The sequence below is a fragment of the Procambarus clarkii genome, chromosome 28, assembly GCF_040958095.1.
Source record: "Procambarus clarkii isolate CNS0578487 chromosome 28, FALCON_Pclarkii_2.0, whole genome shotgun sequence".
Lineage (NCBI taxonomy): Eukaryota > Metazoa > Arthropoda > Malacostraca > Decapoda > Cambaridae > Procambarus > Procambarus clarkii.
The window spans coordinates 7,704,591-7,728,759 of NC_091177.1; the positions used below are offsets into that span (position 1 = coordinate 7,704,591).

The window sequence follows — 24,169 nt, forward strand, 5'->3', positions numbered from 1 at the left end:
TTGTACCAATCTTACTGCAAACTTCTGTACTTTTTCAATTTTAGTTTCATGCTTCTTAAAGTGCGGATTCCATGCTGGTGCTGCATGTTCCAGTACTGGTCTAATAAATGTTGTGTAGACTGCCTTGAAAGAGTCTTGATTTAGGGTTTTAGACTTTATTCTTATGTTTGTCTGCATCCCATAATGCTGACAAACATAAAATTTGTCAGCATTATTGATGTTACCCTGTTTATGTGTGCTTCCGGTGATAGTTTAGGAATTATATCGACTCCCAAATCTTTCTCTCTTTCCGATTCCTGTAGTTGCCTTTCCCTTATGTTGTGGATGCCTCCTGGTCTCCTTTCTCTTGCTCCCATCTTCATTACCATACACTCAGTGAAATAGAATTCTTGCAACCATTTGTTTGCCCACTCCTGGAGTTTGTCAAAGTCCTTCTTAACTTCCTACAGGCCTCCTTTTTTTTTTGCCTTCCTCATCAGCTGTGTCCTTTGCAAACATTGATATGTAGGGGCTCACTCTCTCGAGTAAGTCGTTCAGTTAAGTTATGAACACTAGCAGTCCCAGAACTGAACCTCGTGGAACCCAACTTGTTACATTCCTCTAACATGAAATCTCTCTGATTGTGGCCCTTTGATTTCTGTCTTTCAAGTACTCCTTTACCCAGTTTAGTATTTTCCCAGTTATTCCAGCCTGCTTCTCCATCTTGCACACCAGTCTTTCATAAAGAAGCGTCTAATGCTTCTTGACAATTTAGGAAAATACAGTCTACCCAGGCGTCTTTTTTCCTATCTTATTACATTAACCCTGTCATCCTGTCATAAAAAATTATCACGTTTATCAGGCACGATTTTCCAATTCTAAATCCATGCTGCCCATTTGTCACATAGTTGGTTCTCTCCAGATATGCAATCATTCGCAACCTTTTTCTAGCACTTTTACAGTCACTTGTAAATGACACCATACTGTAATTTAATGCCTCCTAGCATGAATAGAGACAATATAAACAAAAGATTGCAATTCTTGCCATTTTTCCAAAGAAAACATTTTCAGTGGCAGACATGATTACAATTATCGAGGAAAGGAAACCTCTTAAGACTTATCCAGGCCAACGATACACCATCAGGATGCAACCCACATAAATTGCAAAGGATAAAATATATGAAAATCTTGCACTATATCAATATTTCACTTCAAGTCGATAAATGTATAAGGTATGTGTAGGCTAAAAATTACATATAGACTGCTGTAAATAAATTATAATGTGTAGGAGCAGCAGTAAAAAAATAAACTAACCACATCTTAGGAATACTCAAAGCGTACCTTTGACTTTAAGAAAAAGAAGGTAGGGATTCAACTACAGTATATAAATATCTGGTGCGCCCCAACTTGGATTATTGTATTAATGCATGGAACCTCATCTTCAGAAGGACATAGCTGCTTTGAAGAAAGTACAATACCGGGCAACAAAAATCATTCCAGAACTAAGTTAACTCTCATACCAGGAATGGTTGAGGGCCACAGGGAACTAGGCATGAAAAGACGGATCTCATCGAAACATTTAAAATAATGAACAATTTGGAGGATGCTGATCCAGACAATTTCTTCAAAACGTCAGATGTCACACTAACAAGGTGCAACGATTTTAAGCTCAAGAAGCCACTTTGCATGACTGAAAACAGTTTAGTTTAGTTCATTTATTATGCACCCCATACCCATCTTGTGGGTGGTAGTGGAAAGGGCTACAGAGGCACATAATGCAACAAAAGACACAAATACAACAAAATTATTAAGATGGTAACAGAGTACATTTCATGTGGTCTCCATCTCATGTTGGCCTCCGAATGCATGATAGAGCTGATAAGTAAGCCAAAGATTCTGCCTTTAAAGGAGCCGTTGAGTTTAACCTTGGATTGTCAATGAGCAATCTGAGAGCAGCAGTACACCGAGAACTTCAACAAGATCTTGTAGATCTGAGGCAAAGTGAAATTGACACCAGTAATTCCATCTATCATCATACTATCATGCAAGAGGAGCCACACATCTATGGATCATCCAATAAAATCAGCAGACTTCTAGATGTTACTACTGCTCGGCTTAGACTTGGTTACAAGTATCTCTGGGAATTCTCATTATCTGCCGACCTGACCAAATGTAAACTGTGTCAACAAAATTATTCGCACACCCTCCGTCACTATGTGATGGAGTGCGAAAAGATACGTGAATTTAGAGACAATTCTATAACCAATGTTCCAGCGATGTGTAAATATTTCATTCAAAATGATCTGCTACCAGAAATTTTAGCCAAATATCCCCAGTTTGCTAACTGTAGGTAGTAACTAAGTGATTGTAATCTATCCACCGCTGCCCACTGGATGGGGAGCGGTGTGCAGGACAAACATAAATTGTGACACTAGCTCTCCACATATGTCAGTTGCTTAATTTAGAACATGTACTTGAGGTCGATCTCGAACCCATTGTTGATGTGACGACTTATATTGAATTTTGTAACTAGCTCATCAAGATTGTAACTTGCTTAGCTAAATGAATTGTGGGGTTCAGTCCCTGAGCCCATTATGTGCCTCTGTAACCCTTTCCACTACCGCCCACAAAATGGGTATGGGGTGCATAATAAATGAACTAAATTAAACTGTTTTCAGTCATGCAATGTGGCTTCTTGAGCTTAAAATCGTTGCACCTTGTTAGTGTGACATCTGACGTTTTGAAGAAATTGTCTGGATCAGCATCCTCCAAATTGTTCATTATTTTAAATGTTTCGATGAGATCCGTCTTTTCATGCCTAGTTCCCTGTGGCCCTCAACCATTCCTGGTATGAGAGTTAACTTAGTTCTGGAATGATTTTTGTTGCCCGGTATTGTACTTTCTTCAAAGCAGCTATGTCCTTCTGAAGATGAGGTTCCATGCATTAATACAATAATCCAAGTTGGGGCGCACCAGATATTTATATACTGTAGTTGAATCCCTACCTTCTTTTTCTTAAAGTCAAAGGTACGCTTTGAGTATTCCTAAGATGTGGTTAGTTTATTTTTTTACTGCTGCTCCTACACATTATAATTTATTTACAGCAGTCTATATGTAATTTTTAGCCTACACATACCTTATACATTTATCGACTTGAAGTGAAATATTGATATAGTGCAAGATTTTCATATATTTTATCCTTTGCAATTTATGTGGGTTGCATCCTGATGGTGTATCGTTGGCCTGGATAAGTCTTAAGAGGTTTCCTTTCCTCGATAATTGTAATCATGTCTGCCACTGAAAATGTTTTCTTTGGAAAAATGGCAAGAATTGCAATCTTTTGTTTATATTGTCTCTATTCATGCTAGGAGGCATTAAATTACAGTATGGTGTCATTTACAAGTGACTGTAAAAGTGCTAGAAAAAGGTTGCGAATGATTGCATATCTGGAGAGAACCAACTATGTGACAAATGGGCAGCATGGATTTAGAAATGGAAAATCGTGCCTGATAAACGTGATAATTTTTTATGACAGGATGACAGGGTTAATATAATAAGATAGGAAAAAAGACGCCTGGGTAGACTGTATTTTCCTAAATTGTCAAGAAGCATTTGACGCTTCTTTATGAAAGACTGGTGTGCAAGATGGAAAAGCAGGCTGGAATAACTGGGAAAATACTAAACTGGGTAAAGGTTTACTTGAAAGACAGAAATCAAAGGGTCACAATCAGAGAGATTTTATGCTAGAGGAATGTAACAAGTTGGGTTCCACGAAGTTCAGTTCTGGGACTGCTAGTGTTCATAATTTAACTGAACGACTTACTCGAGAGAGTGAGCCCCTACATATCAATGTTTGCAGAGGACACAGCTGATGAGGAATGCAAAAAAAGAAAGGAGGCCTGTAGGAAGTTAAGAAGGACTTTGACAAACTCCAGGAGTGGGCAAACAAATGGTTGCAAGAATTCTATTTCACTGAGTGTATGGTAATGAAGATGGGAGCAAGAGAAAGGAGACCAGGAGGCATCCACAACATAAGGGAAAGGTAACTACAGGAATCGGAAAGAGAGAAAGATTTGGGAGTCGATATAATTGCTAAACTATCACCGGAAGCACACATAAACAGGGTAACATCAATAATGCTGACAAATTTTATGTTTGTCAGCATTATGGGATGCTGACAAACATAAGAATAAAGTCTGAAACCCTAAATCAAGACTCTTTCAAGGCAGTCTACACAACATTTATTAGACCAGTACTGGAACATGCAGCACCAGCATGGAATCCGCACTTTAAGAAGCATGAAACTAAAATTGAAAAAGTACAGAAGTTTGCAGTAAGATTGGTACGAGAGCTTAAAGGATTAAGCTATGAGGATAAGCTAATGTAATTTAATCTTACCACCCTAGAGGATAAAAGAATCAAGGATATCATCCCAATATACAAGATACTGAGAGGAATAGACAAAGTGGACAAGGACAGCCAATTCAAACTTAGAGAAAGCAGGACAAGAGGACACTGGTGGAAGATGGAAATGCAAATGAGCCGAAGGAATGTAAGGAAATACTCGTACTCAGTACAAACGATCACCAACTGGAACGTACTGAAAGGATGAAGTTGTGGAAGCCATCTCCATCCTCAATCTTGAATTCGAATTCGACAAATAATTCGAACGACAGAATAGTTAAATTGTAATGCAACGGGTACAACAAGGCTAGTAGCCGCTGCATCCTGTCCTTCTAATAGCACGTCTCATTTTGAAGTATACTGTTCTCAAGACCAAAAATTGTACTAGAAAATGGTAGCGGCTCGCGAAATGTACATACTTTCCGTTTTCTATTTTGGGTCCTCATGTAGGTTAGAATAAGTGCACTTTAGTTCGACAGTTTCTTGAGGTTGGAAACCCTTGAGAGGACGGTTGAGTAGGAGCTTGACCTATATCCTAATCCATAGAGAATAGGTAGCAACACTGCTGTGCACCTAATTCGTAATCCTTTTAATAATAGAACAAAAGTGAAGGTAAAGTTTTTTACGGTATTGCAAAAAAAATATGTTCCAAAATACCAATTCACACAATTATTATATATTGATTTTTACATAATTAGTCCAAGATTAATTTGATTTGGGGAATATTTGCAATTACGGACTTGATGTGAATAAAGCACGTCTCAGATCATAGCTTCAAACAGTTAGGTTGGAATTCTGGTTTAACTTCAAAACCCATAAATCTTCGCCTTTTACTAAAAATTACAAGTTACAGCCCGGCTCCTGTGTCAGGTAAGTCGACTACGGGCTCACCATAGCCCGTGCTACTTGGAACTTTTTTGTTCCCAGTAGCTGAATCTTAAACAAGAAGTCAGGTTGATAAACGTATAAAATACCGACTCCGGCTTCACTGGTTCTGTAACGTTTAAGTTTGAATTAATCATGTTGAAAACTGAAGCATAAATCATAATTTAAATATACTCCTCGGCAGACCTTTAATAAAGTTGCCTGCTAATTACCAACGCTTTATAATATGAATGATGTACAAAGATCGGCTCGTTTAGAACTTGTTCGAACGGGTCTCGAAGTCAACACTGATTTTCTGGTGGTTTATTGTGTACTCTATACTCGTCCTTTGAACGGCAATGCAAAACGGATTACAAAGGTGTCAAAAAATAATAATAAGACTTCAACGGATATTTGTACATCATTAATAACAACAAATATCCGCCTGACAATTCATAGTACCGGAACGCGTGAAGCCACTCTGAACTTGGAACCGAGGTTATGACCGAGATTAACAGCTGACACAACGCCATTTGTTAACTGTACTCCACACAGCTTACAGGTGAGGAAAAAATTGGTCAACGGGATATACGCGGAGAGGTATGTACCCAGCTTGTGGTGTATATGGAGAGAATACTTTGAACGGTGCTCGGAACTGAAGTGTTCTTGCTTGTTGATAAATAGGCTATTGTAGTAGCTCATAACCCTCCAGTGTTTGATAGGCATTAATTATGCTAAACACAACCAATTAACATTGCTGCGGTTACTGGGACTTGCTTGCCTAGCTAAATGGATTTTGAAGTTCGATTCCATATCCCATTGTGCTATGACGAAACATTATAGGACAAACGTTCGTAACTTTGAATGTCAATTAAATTAAAATCTGCGCTCAAGTAGCTAGTTTGTTTATGCACCCTGTAACCATCTTGTGGATAGTGGAAAAGGTTCGTCACATAATGGGCTCGGAAACTAGGCCCGAAAATGTTTTGTTTTTTATTAAAAGTATAGCGAGGGTGGATTTCATGCTAACAGAAACCTACTTTTGGATTGCAGTGCATACGCCTGTAGCCCCATGTAGAGTGAACCAGACCGGGCCAAAACAACACGGGGCAGGTCCATCACAAACTGAACAGGTAAGTTCCGTGGTGTGTAAGAAGTTTTATTATTTTCTGCCATAGACGTGGCCACACATTTACAATGCTAGCCAGCATATATAAATTTTCTTGTCCTCCATGGACAGGGTGAGACATTTGTCAAACATGCAGTTCTGGGATTTATTGAACAATCAACCACAGGAAGAGATTGTAGTGCTTTAAAATGATAGGCAAAGATCATAGTCGTCTTAGTCAGGACCATTACTGTTAAAGTAAGTCTTGACTAAGAATTCAATAGCTCTAGACCTGTCGTCTCGTTTTACATTACATTGTTACTAAGCGAAACTGTTATAAGGGCGTGATATTATGCAACTGGCTTCCGGGTGAAGTGTTGAGAACCCTGTTCTAAAGCCTAAATAAAGTATTATTTTCCCGGCAGGTGTTGCTCTTGTTGCGGCGCTGAGTAGGCCACACGCCCAGTCTTGAGGTAAGTGTAAAAATCTTTATCTCCAATGAAGGGAAGGTGGGTAACATGGCAGCTTGTACATTTGCGACATAAACGATTGTAAAATTAGAACAATTACATTAGTTATACATAAGTAAAAGTTCAGAACTTGTAATAAGCACTGAATAAACATTGCATATAAAAAGTTAAATGAAGAAAATGCTCCTATAACATCTGAATTTCCGTGAAGCAAGATGAATGCAATTGGTTTGCAAGCTTCGTGTAATTGTGGTTAAAACTTTCTATAAGTTCTAGAATATTAAAATATTGATCAATTGAAGTTCGGTAAATTTCTTCATTCATATAGTGGAGCAATAATTTGTTCCAGTAGTGTTAAGGATCAGTTGAATATTTGAAATATAAGACTGGATAGGGTATTTATATCCAATCTCTTACCCAAGTGATACATGAGGCTTTACAGCGAATTTGCGTCTGAATTGTTTATACGATACCTGCAGAAGTTTTTCTCTAAATAGTTTACCAATATTTTTAAATTAAAACTTAATCAGATTGAATACTTCAATATTTTGATTGCAAAAATTGAGGGGTTTGATGGAAAAAGAACGATAAGTTTATTGAAAGAAAATATAAATTGCAAAGTAAATTAAGAGGTTTGTTGAAACATGAAGATAAAAGAAGAGATAAATGTCAAATAACATGATCTAGGTAAATAGGCAAGTGAGAAAATGGACTTTAAATGGTGGCATAGGAATAAGTATGCTATTGAGAAGGAATTTAATTGGAATGGGAATAAACATGCATTCGGGATGGAAAGGGGGGGGGGGGGATAACGGAAGAGAAGTGTAATGGTGTGAGGAAATTTAATTTTGGAGAGTTCATTGGGCAGTCACTCGTATTGTACGTTGACAACCGCCATAATAGCGTCTAAAAGACCCAGTAGAAACAAAACCCGGCTGCTAGGATGCACTGGCTGTGTGTCACAATGAATTATTATAATTTCTTAGATGGGTACAATGACAGGTAAGGGTCCAGCCGAGGTCCTTTGCTAGTTTTGCAAATTCTACACCTTCGATGATCGGCTGTTTCAGTACCGAATCTCCCCTGGTACCTGTATCAGATTCCCCACTCCGAATACCTTTTTTTCTTCCATAATGACAGAGGTTGTCGGTTGCGACTAAATTGTATCATCGTACAGATTCACTAACTTGCTCTTGATTCCTTTCCTCGGCTACCTTGCCATGGTGGTGGTGATTGATGCCCTGGATTTGTAAAAGAATTTCGACTCTTGTGCTATGAGGTATTCAGTATGGTCGTCAGCACCCTTGGCAGCTAGCAGATGTGCTAGCTAGTTTCCAGATTCAAATATGGGGAATCCAGAGGAACTTTGCCCTTCCCTGGCTCAACAGTGTACTCGCCATGTTATTTCGGCTACTATTAGTGTTTCCTGCTCGACTTTTTTCAGAGGCTTTGCAGTGCATTTAAGTCGATGCTCCCCCTATATTCCGTTCTAAGTACCTTGGTCATAGTAATAGCAGTGAGCTCTGCTTGTTGAAACGGCGTGACTGTCTGCTTTATCATTTGGGAAGTCATTTCTTGTTAGTGTACCCCACTCTTACACTAATACCTCTAATGTACCTCTTGTATAAAATTCAGACTGGCCATTAGGATGGTTAGTGTCCTTTAGTGTAGATTTAATCTATTTCCTACGCCTCTTTTTAATCTCATTTAATGAAGTAAAATACTATTTTGTTGTCATTTCATAATAGAATCTTAATGGTTCTTCCTCCTAAGAAGTTCGCATCATTACAGGCATAAAATTGAGTGCTTGCGCAAGTGGTTGGCTTTCTTGTATATTGTTTTATTAACACATTTAGGTACATCTGCATTTGTGCAGCTACCCTAGACTATATGCAAGAGTACAGCGTGTCAAAAAACTAGCTACGTGTCGCTAAAACTCCCCATCACACAGGATAGTCGTACAAAGGCATGTGATCAGTAGTCTGCACTGGCAGACTCTGGGTGCATTATAAGGATATCATGAACCCAAGAGTGAATAAGGTAGCATTGATACTGAAAGTCCCCATCTCGCAGGATGGTTAGTCATACAGGGCCTAATACAGTAGCCTGAACTGACAAATTTTGGGTGCAATATGAGGATATCCTCAAGAACGCGAGAGTGAATAAGTAATTGCAGACCTCCAGTTAACTCATGCCAATGGGTCTAAATGGTCTGATATAACTGGGGATTGGCAATCTTAGTTCTTTGATCATTTTCTTATTTAACACTAAAAACTATTGTCATAGATTCGATGTTTTGCGTTTTTGCCACTCAGTCAAATTAAACAAAAATTACTCGATCTATCTCGTCTGTACGCGATAGATGTTTTAACGAAGTTTGAGGGTGTTCGTATAACACTGGTGAGGTGGTCTAACGGCGCGTACATGCACAGTACACATAATGTTAAGCTGGACAGCTTAAGCTCCATGACCACTCCAGGACATCTCTGTCTAGGCCCTGACACTACTTTTAAATATTCCCAAGAGTTGATTAAGTTTTTTTTCTCCATTTCCTAGCTGACAATGACCCAAAAGCACAGATAGTCTACTAATTAAAAAGCTTTGTCATTAATTTGTAGATCGTCGTTTTCCTTAGTGATAGGAGTACGCTTGTCTTATTTGTGGAGAGTGAAGCATTACATTTTCTTCAGTGAAGTTGAATGGACTGGTTCATCTCGTATCAGGACATCTGCATGTCCCACTTGTGATTTCCGGAAACTCGATATTAGCATTGACATTTAAGATTTTAACTAGCGTGGTGCTTAAGATTTCTCTTCGAGGTACCCCCTATCCAAATTTTGTTCTGGCTCAAACGTACTGCCTCAAATAACATCAAAGTATGCACTAGGAAAGATGTTATCAATTATGGAAATATTTATATATTTAGAATAGATGAACAAGTACTTTAATGAATTTGGAAACAAATTAATACGAGCATTTACATTTTCAACTCGACAGAAAATAGATTGTAAAATTTCACTCGCCCAGGTTAAAAAAAAAAACTCAATCGAGCGAAACTGTACTTATCCTGCTCTGGCTCTCCCCTCCGCAGGCAGAGTTGAAGTACGCAGGCAGGGGTCTGGTGTCTAGGTCCTCTGCCTCTCGGGCTAATTGCTAACTGTCCCTTATGAGCTCTCGTATACATGTTTTATGAATTGATAACAAAGCTAACATTTAAATCTCCTTACTCCCCCAAGTGGAAAATTGTGTTTCAGGGGGGAAATTGAGACCAAGTAAATGGATACGGAATTATATATATATATATATATATATATATATATATATATATATATATATATATATATATATATATATATATATATATATATATATATATATAGTATATATATATATATATATATATATATATATATATATATATATATATATATATATATATATATATATAGTATATATATATATATATATATAGTATATATAGTATATATTTTGCAGGGATATTCCTGCGCGGGGCCCTAAGCCTCTGGCTGGCCCACTGTTACTTGTTTGTTTTAATTAGGCGGAGTATGACTATTTGACTCGCATGTTCGCTTCAGTAAGATTATGCCAATGTGTGTAACAACTACTTCTGCTCTGTTAAATCTTATCGGGTTTGTAACTCGGCACCGTGTTAGATAATGTTCCAGTGGTCTGACGTGCATTTCTCCAGTGCTGACATTTCCTCGCATCTTCTGGAACCTCTAAACCTGTTTCCCATGCACATGGGTATCCAAGCCTGATGCGATGCAAGTGTACTTATGTTGCTCTACTGCTTCCTTTCATTAAAATAAGTAGTTTGTAGTTGGTTGAGTATTTGTACCAACCTGCAGATCCCGATATTGCAACTGCAGAATAAAGATGCTTAATATATATAAATGAAAAAAATTATGGTACGAGTTATCTACATGTATTTAGCCTTTGAATCGACCCGGCCTAGTAGAACGTTGCATTTTGACATACTTTACCCAAGGCCAGAAACTGTCGTACTAGAAAATGGTAGCGGCTCGCGAAATTGACATACTGTCGCGTTTAATCTTGGGTTCTCTGGTAGGTTAGGGTAAGGCAACTTTATTACGACGGTTTCTTGACGTTGGGAAACCTTAGGACGACAGGCTGTTTGAATAGCCACACTGAACAGAGCGTGGAGCCCATTTAGCTAGTTTTGGCTTAAGTTCCAAAAACGGTTACTCAACCCTGCGAGAGGCTTCACGGTTAAATTCCCGCGGTTCGACAGAAGCGTTTGAGCAGTTTTTTTTCTTCGTTTCATCTATTCACCTAGCAGTAAACGGGTACCCGGTAGTTTAAATCTGTTGTAGGTCGCATGCTGGAGAAGGTCGGCAGACCTTAGGAGACCTCGAAAAGCCAACAGTCTTGCTAAGTTAGCGGAAACTGTTATAGGCGAGCATAAATTTCACCGGGGAGATGAATGTACAGGACAAGGGCGCCATTCGAGGTGGCAACTATTGATATCAATCCAAACTTGTCTATACAAATAATGAATGTCTAAACTACGCTTGAAAAATTAAACTGCCTCGGATATACGTGCTGGAGTACAACGAAAACAAATGACACGTAAGCTTACATTTGGGTGACTTCTGAATCTTTAATCTGCTTTTCAGGATGTAGATGAATGGCTTTTTACAATTAGATAAAATAAATTCTTCCACAATACATAAAGCCAATTAAGCGATAATTTGATGAAAAATAACAATCCATCTTAGATTGACATTTGCAACTCTCCATTATTCCGGTGCAATGCTAGGCTGTTACATATAAAATAAAAATGCTTTTTAAATAGCATTATTTAATGCTATTTGAACGCTTATCTAGCAGAAATAAATTTATAACGTACATTTAAAAATTAGGTGCTCTTAAAATCGATGCCTTGCCTAGTTTACAAGTTAAAATGGGCAGCACAGTTTTCATTTGTAGGCCGACTTTTTTCATCCTGTAGGCGGTAGTGGACCCCATACCCCTCATGTGGGCGGTAGTGAATCACCATAACCATTCTGTGGGCGGTAGTGGGCAAAGATTGATAGGCTCAAGAAGTGAAGCTCAGAATTCGTTTTGCCAAGTTAGTCTTGATAAGCTAGTTACAGTTTTAAGTTAATATTAACTATTATTAACGGGCTGAAGAACGACCACGAGTATAATCTCAAGCTAAACAACTTGCATATGCGATGAGCAAGCTTCATAATTTGATTTGCTTAATCAAATCGCATCACCCCATACTTGAGTGACGGTGGAAAGAGTTCATTGCATTTACTACCAAAGGTTAGCAAACTAGGAATATTTGATTAAAATTTCTGGAGCACATAATTTAGAATTGATTATTAGCACATTTCTTGTTAGAAATGTCTAAATGCGTTTCTTTTCGCACTTCTCATCCGTGACGTTTATGACGTGTGAATAATTTTTGCTGACGTCAGGTCGAAAAAAAGTTAATGCAAATTCTCAAAGATACTCGAAGTCTAAGCCGAGCAGTAGTAGTGTAACATCTAATCTGATATTGAATGACGCACATGTGATAGATAGACTTGTGATAGATAGATAGCATGATAGATGGACTTGCTAGTATAGATTTCACTGCCTCAGATCCACAAGGTTTGTTGGTTTTGTATTTTTACAAAGTTGTTTACAGATAATTGTAGGACAGTCGACTCCTTTGGAAGCGGATCCTTTCATTCTCATCAGCTCTTGTGCATTGAGGCCAACCTGAGATGGAATTGATGTGAAATGGAATCCGCATGAAGTGGTCAGTTGCCATCATTTATAATTGAATTGCAAGACATATATAATTATAAATGTCTTGCTTCAGACACGATCACGTTAAAATTGATAGTTGAGCGCAATTACAGATAAAGGATCTTTGTTAATCTGTCAAGTCTTGAAGACAGGACCTCCGTCCTAAAGTTAAGAGTACTACGACCCGAGGTACAACTTTGGGCGGCCACAACCCGTTCTCTGACGAAATCGCCGAACCGGAAGGAACTCCACTACCAAACTTTTCAAGCGATCCTATCCCGATGATAGAATATAATACCTCAGTCAATAGAAAAAAGGTTCACCAACTGAATAGGGAAGACGCCTCCTCCAAGCCAGACAAGAGCACCTCACCTAAACCAGGACAACCACCAGCCGTCACACTAGCCCCCTGCCGCGGAATAAGAATTAAAGATCAACAAAGTTCCAAGATCAAAGCATCATGGCAACCTATGGTGGATAGGCCATCGAACTTTCAAGCCTCCTTGTTCTCCATCCAAATCATCTTCAATAAGTTAATATCCCAATCCTTCTTCCTCCCTCATCTTTTCCAAGCCCTTTGGACATCAAATCCTAAAAAAAAAAAGTACAAAACTCGCTACCCAAAATAAGCAATCGCCCATGGTCAGGACAACTGCACTTTCAGCTATGCCAGAACGATGTAGTACACCATACCTACACCACCGGTCGGGTGGTGTTGGAAACCAATAGTGTACTGTATATTGTTTGAGAGGAAAATCCATGTTGATACTGTGGATATTAGCAACATGGCTTAATGCGTTGAGCTTTGTCTAAAGATGAAGTTTGGGCTGAAATTTAATTTGCTTCTTGACTGAAAAGGGAGGGATTAAGATTTGAAAAGGGAGGGTTTGAAATTTCCTCTCACGGTGCCGGTAAGTGGCATTGTCTCCCCCTAGTACAAATTATGAGAGTTCAGTTTTTAATAATTCTTTTTTCGAACAGTTGACATTTAATAAAAGTTAAGGTTTTGTGCAAGGGTTAGTTAGCCTAACCATATTCATATCAATAAGAAAATGTAATTCAGTAACACGATCAATGACACATGACAGGTAAACAAAAATTCTCACGTTTGGGGTGCCGGGGCACCAAAGAATCCTCAAGGCTTAGTTCTGCATTTTTAAAGCCCTTTTGGCATTTGAACCTTTGACCAGCCGTATACTGTAGTTACCATTTGTTTTGAACATTACTACTGTAAACACACACGAGCATAATGCTACACGACTGGTATATCTCCCTTGATCCTAATAGTTACCTTGTTTGCAAGGGAAGCCTCGGTTCACAATCGTTAATATTCTGCAGCAGGTCGAGGTAGACCAAAGGGCTGTTCTCGTTCAGTTCTGTTCATCCCATAGACTACAGCTCTCCAGCCACAGTGAAGTTTATTAGTTGAAATTGAAATTGAAATTGAAATTGAAATAAGTTTATTGAGGTAAAATACACACAAAGGGATGAGGTAGCTCAAGCTATTCTCACCCCATTCAGTACAACGTGTTAATATATACATACACACATCACAAACAATAAACATATTACCAAACATTCTGAGAGGTAAACATATACATTTCCTCCTTCACAAGTAGTATGGTATCAGACGTACACACAAATACTTTTATGACCTAGGTATACTGTATAGACAATTTGCAAGACACCTGCAGATAATTCAACAAAATATTACAATCTTGGTGCAAAATTCTTATGTCTCTCAAGAATATCATCAACCTTTCCGTTGTGACACATCCAGGCTATTTGTTCAGGAACAGTCCTTATCTCAGTGTTTCTATATACATTAATCAACGGACAATCAAGAATATAATGGGCAAGGGTGTGAGACCTTAACATACCACATAGTTTACACTTCGTGTCATTACCATGAACATCTATCCCATATTCCCAGTAATATTTGTACCCAAGCCTGAGCCGCATGTACACAGTCACTCCAAGCATTTCTCCTTTTACCATAAGTGAAATGGGTGTTTTGACTCACATACATGTAGTGTTGCATGGTTTGACTTCTCTCATACATTATCTCTCTCCTCTCCACTCCCGCCTGTGCCTGAATATTTCTGATTTTGCTTCTTATTTGTCTCATTGTGAATTCACATTCAATGTCAACTTGTGGTTTTGATGTGGCACGTTTGGCCAAGTCATCCGCCACCTCGTTGAGCACTATTCCAACATGAGACGGAATCCACATGAATTTCACACTATAACCTTTCAGCTGTATCTCAGTTATTCTTCTCTTACAGTCCTCCACTATAGACATGAAGACTGGGTTTCGACTGTTTAAGGACTCCAGTGCTCCTCGGCTATCGACAAATACAAAAACATTTTTGTCGTCATGACGTACTTCCTCCAAACACGCCAGAATGGCCTGCAGTTCAGCTTGTGTGGATGATATATAATTACTAAGCCGGAGTTCAATTATCCTGTCCACAGTCCCAAACTCCGTATAATCCCTTATTAGGACACCACACCCTGCCCTGCCATCTTCCGCCACCGACCCGTCGCAATATACATGTAAACTGTTGCCTCTTGGTAACCGAGATATCATGCTTCCATACAAACACCGTAATTGTCCCGGTTCATGATGAATCTTTTTCACCTTGAGGGGTACAATTTTGACGTCTATTTTCTGTACTATCCAGGGAGCAGACATATTACACTGTCGAGAGGGTTTACAGCAGTCAAGTACGTCGTATTCCCTGAGGTCATGAGCTAATCCTCTCGTATAGCGTGTCTCCCTCAGTTTCCTGGAAGTGTGTACGTCACTCAAGCAGGTCTGAACGCTCTCAAACAGCTTATCCCCTCCTTTTCTCCGCATGAAACGAATAGATACTCTAGTGTTAATGTCACGGACTCTATCACACACACTCTGTAAATTTAATTCCATTCTCATTATTTCAATCATTGCATTTCTTTGACATCCAAGAATAATCCTCATAGCCTCGTTCTGTATCAGCTCTATTTTTTTAATTCTGCCTTGGCCTGTGTAAGACAATACGGGTGCTGCGTAGTCTATCAGGGATCGAACAGTGCTTATGTATAACATCCGCAAGATAGGTACCCCAACACCTTTACCAGAAAAAGCCAGTGCTTTTAGAGGATGCAGACGGGCTTTACATAAGGTGCTGATAGGATTTATTTCAGCATTTTTACTCTCACATGTGTATCCAACATACATGCCCAGATACTTGTACTTCTGTACACGGCTCAGTTCCACACCATTTAGAGTAAGTGTTATATTTCTTTGTTTCCTATACTCGTATTTGGTTTTATCTGCATTTATAACTAAGCCTAACTTGTGACAGGTTGTACCAAGTATGTTAAGAGCATCTTGAATTTTGTTCCCAGAAGTGCCTTGTATAAGAATGTCATCAGCATATATGATCGTCGTGACCCCTGGAGGATACATCTCTGATGCTAATCTGTTCATTAATACATTGAATAAGGTGGGACTTAATACTCCCCCTTGTGGGGTACCTAACTGAAACCTCCGTTCCTCAGACATGTATCCCTGGTAATACACCTGACCTTTTCTGCCTTGTAGATAATCCCTTATCCAGTGTAGCAATCTCCCTGTTATTCCCAGATTGGCTAATTCGTATAAGATTACTTCCCCATTGGCTTTATCAAACGCTCCTTGTAGATCAACAAAAACTCTACAATTGTCATCCACATTAGACAAGCACTTTAAGAGACAATCCGCAGTACTTTTGCCTTTGATAAAACCAAAGAGATTACTGGACATGTTATCACCTACAAGGTAGAGTAGCCTATTTAACAAAATCCTTTCCATCATTTTACAAAAGCAGGATATTAAGGAGACAGGTCTGTAGCCTCCGTTTGACTTAGGGATAGGAATGATGACAGCCTCTTTCCATTTTCTTGGTAACTTTCCCTCTCTATAACTCATATTAAACAAATCAAGTAAGGGATTAGGTTTCATACCGGCTAAATAATTAAGTATGTCATACGTTACTCCATCTTTTCCCGGAGCAGTGGAACTGCCACTTTTTATAGCATCCAGTAGCTCATCGTGGGTTATCTCAGTGCATGTTATAGATCTTGTATTTAAGGCACATAAAGTTACTCCATTTCTAATATTTTCCCATGACTCAATGGTGACTCTCGTGTCTGCAGGTAAGGACTCCATACCAGCAGCACTTGCCCATTTATCTACTAACTCATTAGCAACTTTCCCTGGATCTGAGTGAGCAATGAATTTGGTCTTACAACCCCTGACTTTATTTACTGCTCTCCATATGTCTTTAAGGTTCTTAGTATTACCAATGGACTGAGCAAATTCTTGCCAGTATCTGTCCCGCGCCTCCTTCCTCACCTGACTGCATTCCCTAGCCACTTCCAACATTGTATTTTTCTCTTCATCCCTCATTCCATTTTTTAACCATGCTTTATGCGCACTCCGTAGCATTCTCTCCCATCCCTTGACTTGCTGATCATTGGAATATTTAAATTTCTTAGGTCCGTGCGTCTTGCTTCCCCTGCCCCCGTCATTTTCCCTCTGTACTAATTTCTCTATGTTCTCGACCATATCCTCGTAAAAACTATCAACGCAGAGCGGCGTGTAATGTTGATACCAATCTCCCATATTTTGAATAAAGTAATTTTTCATATCTTTATTAATATTTAGCCTTTTCCTTTGAAAGTGGACTTGTTTTTTCCCCAGTGGTAATTCAACGTTCAAGGCAAAGTGGTCACTAAGTAGTTCCCGAACAACCCGAGCCTCCCCCATAATCCCCTGAGAGTTTAAAACGCAGGCATAGTCAAGCCGTCCTCCCCTGATGTGAGTTGGTTCATTGTTTCCCAAGAGACAGGTATCTGGATGATCTTGTAGAAACTGTAACCACTTGACCCCATTAGTATTAATACTACCCACTGTCCCAAGGCTTGTGTGCCGAGCATTAAGGTCCCCAATGACCAGTGAAGGATTAGTATAAATGCAGTCAGGTAAATAGTTAGCGTCGAAGCAGTTCCTGGATACATACAAATTAACTACAATAAATTCCCCTTCCCTTAATGATAATTTAACACAGACACTCTCTATACCTTGCGTTTTTGATGGCGGTTCTACTAACTCTGCTGGTATGGAGTTCTTAACATAAATCGACGTGCCTCTGATGTTATTTGCAGCGAAGAGGTGAAACCCTTTAGCCATTTAATTTCAATAAGCCTTCATTCCTATCCCCTGTCTCTTGGAGAGCTACAACATCAATATCATTTCCCATCACATAACAATGAACATCTGTAACCCTGTTTCTCAAACCATTAACATTCCATGACAACACTTTCAGTCTAGGGTGATCCATTATTAATCAATTCATTGCCTAAGTCATCCCCAATAAGTTCACTAAATGATAGCCATACCTTGTATAACATCTCCCACCTCCTCCCAAGTTCACCAGTAAAAGCGACATTGCGATTCTCAAGAGATTTTTTCAGCCCTGAGATGTCCATTATTGGCCCAAATGATTCTTTCATTTTATGTGTAATTATAGGGTTCTTCCTTTCCCTACGACTATCATCATTCACACACACTTCACTTTCCTTCATTTCATCACTCAATATTTCATTTTTGTCCTCAACCACTATATCCTGACTATCCTTCACCGTTTTGTGATTTTCCTTGACCTCCTGAACGTTTAATTTAGCCTCGATGGACTCGATTCTCTGCCCCAGATTTTGGAGGAACTCACCAACTTTTTTAAGTTCAGCCCACACTTCCTTGACCATATTATTATGACCCTCTTTCTGAGCCACAGTAGCCACTTCACTCACCGTTACACTGTCACTGCCGGAGTCCTGAGTGGTGGCGTCGTACACCAGTTACCAATTGAAATGAATTATTGGCATCACTTAATTCCTTGGCCATTGTTAATCTCTACCATAGTTTTTTCATTGTCTTGCAAGACAGTTAAAAGGTTTTCATTCATAACATGCACCTATCCTTTGACTCGCAGTCTTGTGCAATTATTGCCGATTACTTTTTACTCTTAGGATTTATTATCCTCGACAAGCTGGACTTGATTTCATCAATCTCCAAACTTGTAATAGAGTATAGAGGTTTGTTGAGGAAGTAGCACAGCTGTCACGAGATAACGCAACAGTTAGTAAACTGGTTGTTTGTTCCAGGTTGATGATGCAGGTGACACGCACACAACTTCAAACGACAAAGAAAACCCATAAGCAGCTATAGAAAGGGCGCACGTGCTGAAGCAAGACAGAACTAGCGATTGTTGATCGAAATGAGGAATGTGATGCGTGGACTCGAGTGAACTTTGGCAATAACATTCCCTACGAGTTAGGAAAGCGACGGCGTATATTACTCCCATCTGTAAATTCTGAGAAAGTTACTCTGGGAACTTTTCAAGGAGCCACTGCGTAAATTAACCTAAGAAAGAAGATTCGTGGTCAGTTCATCTACAAGGAACCAAGATATTAATCAACTGGTCGTGTTCCTCAATGTTTTATTGTTCATGTTCCCTCAGAACTTCAGCATACTCTTCTGTAACAGCACCATATCATTTTTAACGTTTTTAATTAGTTTATTAACCTTTTAACGTAAGCTGTACTTTCATTAACATGAAGTTGCATGCAGTATTTTAGATTATATAATGTCACTACAAATGTATGAATTTTAAGATTAGAGCCGTGCTTAAATTTTACTCTGGCAAACGGTTTTTTATAATAGTTTAATTATATTAAACGGCTGAATGTGTTTTAACTTGACAATAAGTAGTTATTTCAACTTTTATATTTTGCTTTGACACTTTGTACTTTTACCAGCAACCTTTGATAAAGGTTGCCGAAACTCGTTTCTTACATTAAGGAACTCTTGTACTGGCAAACGACCTTGACATTTTGCTGTTAGTAAAAAATTAGAGGTATTCAGCTGCCTTATATTTAGTTTAGTGAAATTTATTAATATATAACTCGTGTGCATAAGGAAGAAAATAACTCAATATGGAGAACATAGAGGTAAAGGAGTATACTCAGGACATGGTGCACAACTTAATAAAAGGTTCTAGAAAGTTGGGCTCGGGCACCTCTGGCACAGTGTATCTCGTGAATGATGAGGATACATGGCGGTGTGTCAAGGTAGGCAACGCTGACACTTCGCCAGCAGAGTTAGCAGAAGAAGGGAAGGTGCTCTTGCATCTGGCGGGAGCTGGGGGCGCTCCTATCTTGTACGGCAAGTGCCTCGATCCCCAGGCACTGGTTATATCGTACTGCGGCTCTTGTACGTTCCAGAACTTACGCAGTTTGGTAAAGACTGACCACGGGTGTATTAGGATGATCTTGCAGCTCGCTCAGGCCCTTGCAGAGGTGCACAGCAAGATGATCATCCATAATGACCTTAGAGACGAAAACGTAGTAATTCGCCAGGGAAAATTAGGTGAATGGCCAGAAGTTTCCATAATTGACTATGGCATCGCCAAGCGCCTTGGCCAAGTTACCGCTGGGATTGAAGGGGAAACAAACTCGAATTTACCTTGGATAGCGCCCGAGATGTTAAAATACGGTGCAGTGTGTACGAGAGCTGTAGACGTTTACTCTCTTGGCAATCTAATACATAGTACTGTACACAGGTCGATGAAAGGTAAGTATCCAGAGCTGGAGAGGCTGGCAGAGAAAGCAAGCAGCCGATGCCCCACCGATAGACCTTCTCTAACGCACATTATCAATGTTCTCCTAAATCTGGAGAGAAGAACAGACCCCAAAAGGAATAGACTCCCACCCCCAGGTGCGGAGTACCGGCCAAGCAACCCAGAAATTTAACGCACAAGTTAAGAAATTAACACTTACATCTCGCTCGTTACGTTTAAAATAGATGTAAATATTTTTCAAGGATAAGTAATAAGTATTGATACAATAAATGCATCACTAAATGACTACTGAATAAATATTTATTCAATATATTTGTCTAGGCTTGCGTGCGCTAATTCCTCATGGAGTGGTTTAGGGCATCTCGGTTCGTTCAGGTGTTAGTTTGAAGTAACGTTGTATACCTCTACCTGAAGTTGAATTATTTGGAACTTTTTAACTTAGCATATTAAGGTAGTTTTTAATCAATTTGTCTTGACAAAAAAGTGTACTCGTGTCAATAAAGTGAAGGAGGCTAACGTTAACAAAATACGCAACTTTGTAAGTTTAGATGTTTTTAATTGCTTTTAGTGTTATCGTTCACAAGATGTCGCTAACATTTTAATAAATTAACCAGAGAAGATGGATGACGTGTCCAATAAAATCGCTCGCAGTCGTTAGGCGACATTGTAAACGAACTACAGCTTAGGCTTAAAGAAAGACTAAAACCACTGAAAACACTTGCTAGAGCACATTGGTATTAATATTAAATATGCTTGAATGTTCTACACTGATATGCATTAGGGCCAGATTTTCTACCATGCCTTGCACCTTATAACTTCCCAGCACAAGGCTGTGAAAGCATTAGAGAAAATTCAAAATAACGCTACGAGGATAATTCTTGAAGCTCCTAGATGCATAATAATAAACGCTAATTACCCAGTGGTGAGCATTCCAACTGTGAACAAGAGCTTGGGCACAATCTGTGAATGTTCATATCAATGATTTCACACTAAATGGTATGAAATACTTTGAACGCTTTTGAAGTTCATACTAGATAATATTTGAAGATATTCTTGTGCTGTACTCGGTGTTCGCTAGTGCATACTAGTACTTGCGTTTCGTGTTTTCTCTTGATTCTATGTATAACTAACCATGTTGTGAGATGGAGATATTAGTTGAACTAGGCTAATTTTTTGTTTTACGCTGGAATCCTTTATATAGAATGGGGCAGCAATAAGTTGCTACCCTATTCTGTTTGGAGGATTACAGTGCAGAACAAAAATTTGTTTATTCAAGTTTAAAAAAAAAACTACCGCTCGACTTAGGCCCTAAAACACCCAAACTGAGGTTCATGGGCCCCCCTGGGGGCCATTTTGCAATGTGTAGGGGACCACAAGTTGAAGCAGTGTACAGATTGATACCAGAGGATACCAGAGACCCTTTTGCTGAGTGTAGGGGACCGTTAGTAAGGATAATGTGAAAAAGTGGTAATGACCGTAGAGAGTTTGGGAACTACTGCTCTCAAGTATCTAGAACATGTGCCTTAAAAGATGATTGATTGATGAAGATTAAGCCATCCAAAAGGTAGCACGGGCATGAATAGCCCGTAAGTGGTGGTCCTTTTGAGCCATTACCAGTATCATTAGCTGATACTGGAGATCTGTGGTGGTGCGACTGTACCCTGCGTGACGGGAGATGTCTCCCGTCCTTAAAAGATGTAAACTGTTGGCAAAACTATCAGCACGCCACTGATGGAATGTAAAAATAATGAATTTGGAGGACACTCAGAAATGTTTTATATCAAAATGAGGTACATGACCTCATTTCATGAGATATTCAGTAGTACTTTTTATATATACATAAATCATTTCTTTTTGTCTTCTAAATTTTTACATTCCATCAGCGGCGCGCTAATAGTTGTGCCTACTGTTTACATCATGGTCGGCAGTTTGGGTGCTTTATAGCCTAAGCCGACCGGTCTTTTTTTCCCTCTGAAATTTGGGTAAACACAGCAATTGAGCTGCTATCCCATTCTATATGAAGGATTAGTATAGTTAAAAACATAGCTTAATCTAATATCCCCAACTCGCTGGATACACGTGGAATGAGAGCACAAGTCTGGTTTACTAGCATGTACATGTACTAGCACACTCTGGGTTAGTTCACAAGAATCTTACAATAATAGTGTGCATGAAGTAGCGCTTAAAGTATCTCGTACCATTTGGTCTTGAGTCGTTGCTAAGCGTTCTGTGTGGGAGGGTGGTGGTGTTGCGTCGGCGCCATGGGGACCCCCCCCCCCCTCCCCCCTATTCGCCGCTCCGAGACCGTGGGTCTGGAATTTTCTGGACGGGCATCTTACCTAGCCCTTGAGATTGTCCTGTTGGATATGTTGCTTGTGTGTGTTGCAGATGTGTATGGACTCCAACTGCTGTCCACCCATCGGGCACTTGTTAAGTTTAACTCAGCTGCTGTTTATAGACTTTGTGGCCCGTTACGATGGGCGCTCTTCCTCTCCCTGGGGATGGTGGTACTGTCACTATCTCTTACCGGTGTTGTTCGGTAATGTATGTAGCCCTGCATGGTGTGCCATTTGAATTCACTGAGGCTTTGCTTCGGCGGTATTTTGGCCAGTTTGGGACTGTCGTTTCCATCCGGATGAACTCCGTCTCTGCTGGCAGGTGGCGTGGTGTCTCGTGTGGGACTCGGACTCTCGTTCCCTCCGCGGTGACCTCGATGGGCTACACTATGCGGGCGTTCTACGCGGGACAGCCTCGGCAATGTTTTCGTTGTGGCGCTGAGGGGCATCTGGCAGCTGATTGCACTGGGGTCGCGGCTGCGCCTATTAATTTGTTCCGGGACAAGGATTTTCGCCCGTTGGTGGCGCGGGACCTGCCGTCTCATGATGGAGCGAGTGGGGAGGTTCCCCTGCCGCCTGCTGACCTGGTGGTGGCTGTTGGCCCGGCGTGTGTGGACGGTGGTGTCCACGACGAGGTGGTGGTGTGTTCTCCTCCGCCCCCGCACTCTTGTTTCGTCGCTTTCACCGGCTTTCCCACCTGTTTCCGACTGCGCCTCTGTTGCCTTCCGACGTCTCTGCAGGCTCCCTCACCTATGTTGGACCCTTCTCCTCCTACGGCCGCGCCTGTTCCTTCTCCTGTCTCCTCTGTGGGTGGCGGTCTCGTCCCCTGTGTTGTTGAGGCTGATATTCTGCGGGGTCGTGCTACCCCGGTTGGGGGGTAGCACGCTGGCTCTACCGCTGACTCTTCTCAGGTACCTCCTGCAGGGGGTGACAGCTCCGATGATCAACGGCCTTGTCCCAAGCGTTCACGCACGGATGCGGGTGCTTCGCCTCCTCGGTCGTGGGCAGAGGAATGTGAGGATGCGGCGAGTGTCGATGTTTCTTCTGCGAGCTGTTCATCTGTGGTGTGTGAGGATGGTGCGTCTGGTGCTGGTGTGGGTCCGGTGGATGGTGTGCGCCCTGATGTGGCTCCTGCTGTTGGGGTGGGGGGCCGGTGTGGGGCCGGTACCTCTTGCTTCGGGGGCGTCGCCCGCGTCGGATGGTTCCGGTTCCCCGTGGGGGGTGGACGTGGCGACCTGAAGATGGTCTTGAAGAAAGCTGGGCGCTCTGAGGGTTCCGTGTCCCCTCCCTCGTCCCCCGTTTCGTCGGCGGCGGTTCTGCCGCCCCTCACGTCTCAGGCCGTTTCTTGTGTGTCTCCTGCTTTGTCGGGGGCGGTGTTGCAGCCTCCACCCGCTATTCCGGTGTCTCCTGCTTCCTCGGCGGTGTCGTCCATGCCGCCCAAGACGGGTTCTTCGTCTTTTGTTTATCGTGGTTGGGTGCGACCGCTTCCGCCGGATGTGGAGATTCCCGAGTATATGGAGTACCCGCGGTGTCGTGAGGGCCGCTCACCTACCGAACTGG

The 24,169-nt window shown here is 40.6% G+C and overlaps 1 protein-coding gene across 4 annotated transcripts; it reads left to right on the forward strand.

Moving 5' to 3' along the window:
• Positions 1-5,703: 5,703 nt before the first annotated feature.
• On the forward strand, positions 5,704-21,819 carry LOC123754908 (uncharacterized). Of its 4 annotated transcripts, XM_069332861.1 has the most exons (5): positions 5,773-5,847; positions 6,301-6,380; positions 6,781-6,828; positions 16,000-16,097; positions 18,799-21,819. In XM_069332861.1, the coding sequence occupies exon 5, from the start codon at positions 19,630-19,632 to the stop codon at positions 20,443-20,445; it is 816 nt and encodes a 271-aa protein (XP_069188962.1). In that variant the 5' UTR covers positions 5,773-5,847; positions 6,301-6,380; positions 6,781-6,828; positions 16,000-16,097; positions 18,799-19,629; the 3' UTR covers positions 20,446-21,819. The 4 variants fall into 4 exon arrangements, with proteins under 4 accessions (XP_069188960.1, XP_069188962.1, XP_069188959.1 ...); XM_069332859.1 differs by lacking the exon at positions 16,000-16,097 and having other exon boundaries at positions 5,704-5,809; XM_069332858.1 differs by lacking the exon at positions 16,000-16,097.
• Positions 21,820-24,169: the final 2,350 nt, after the last annotated feature.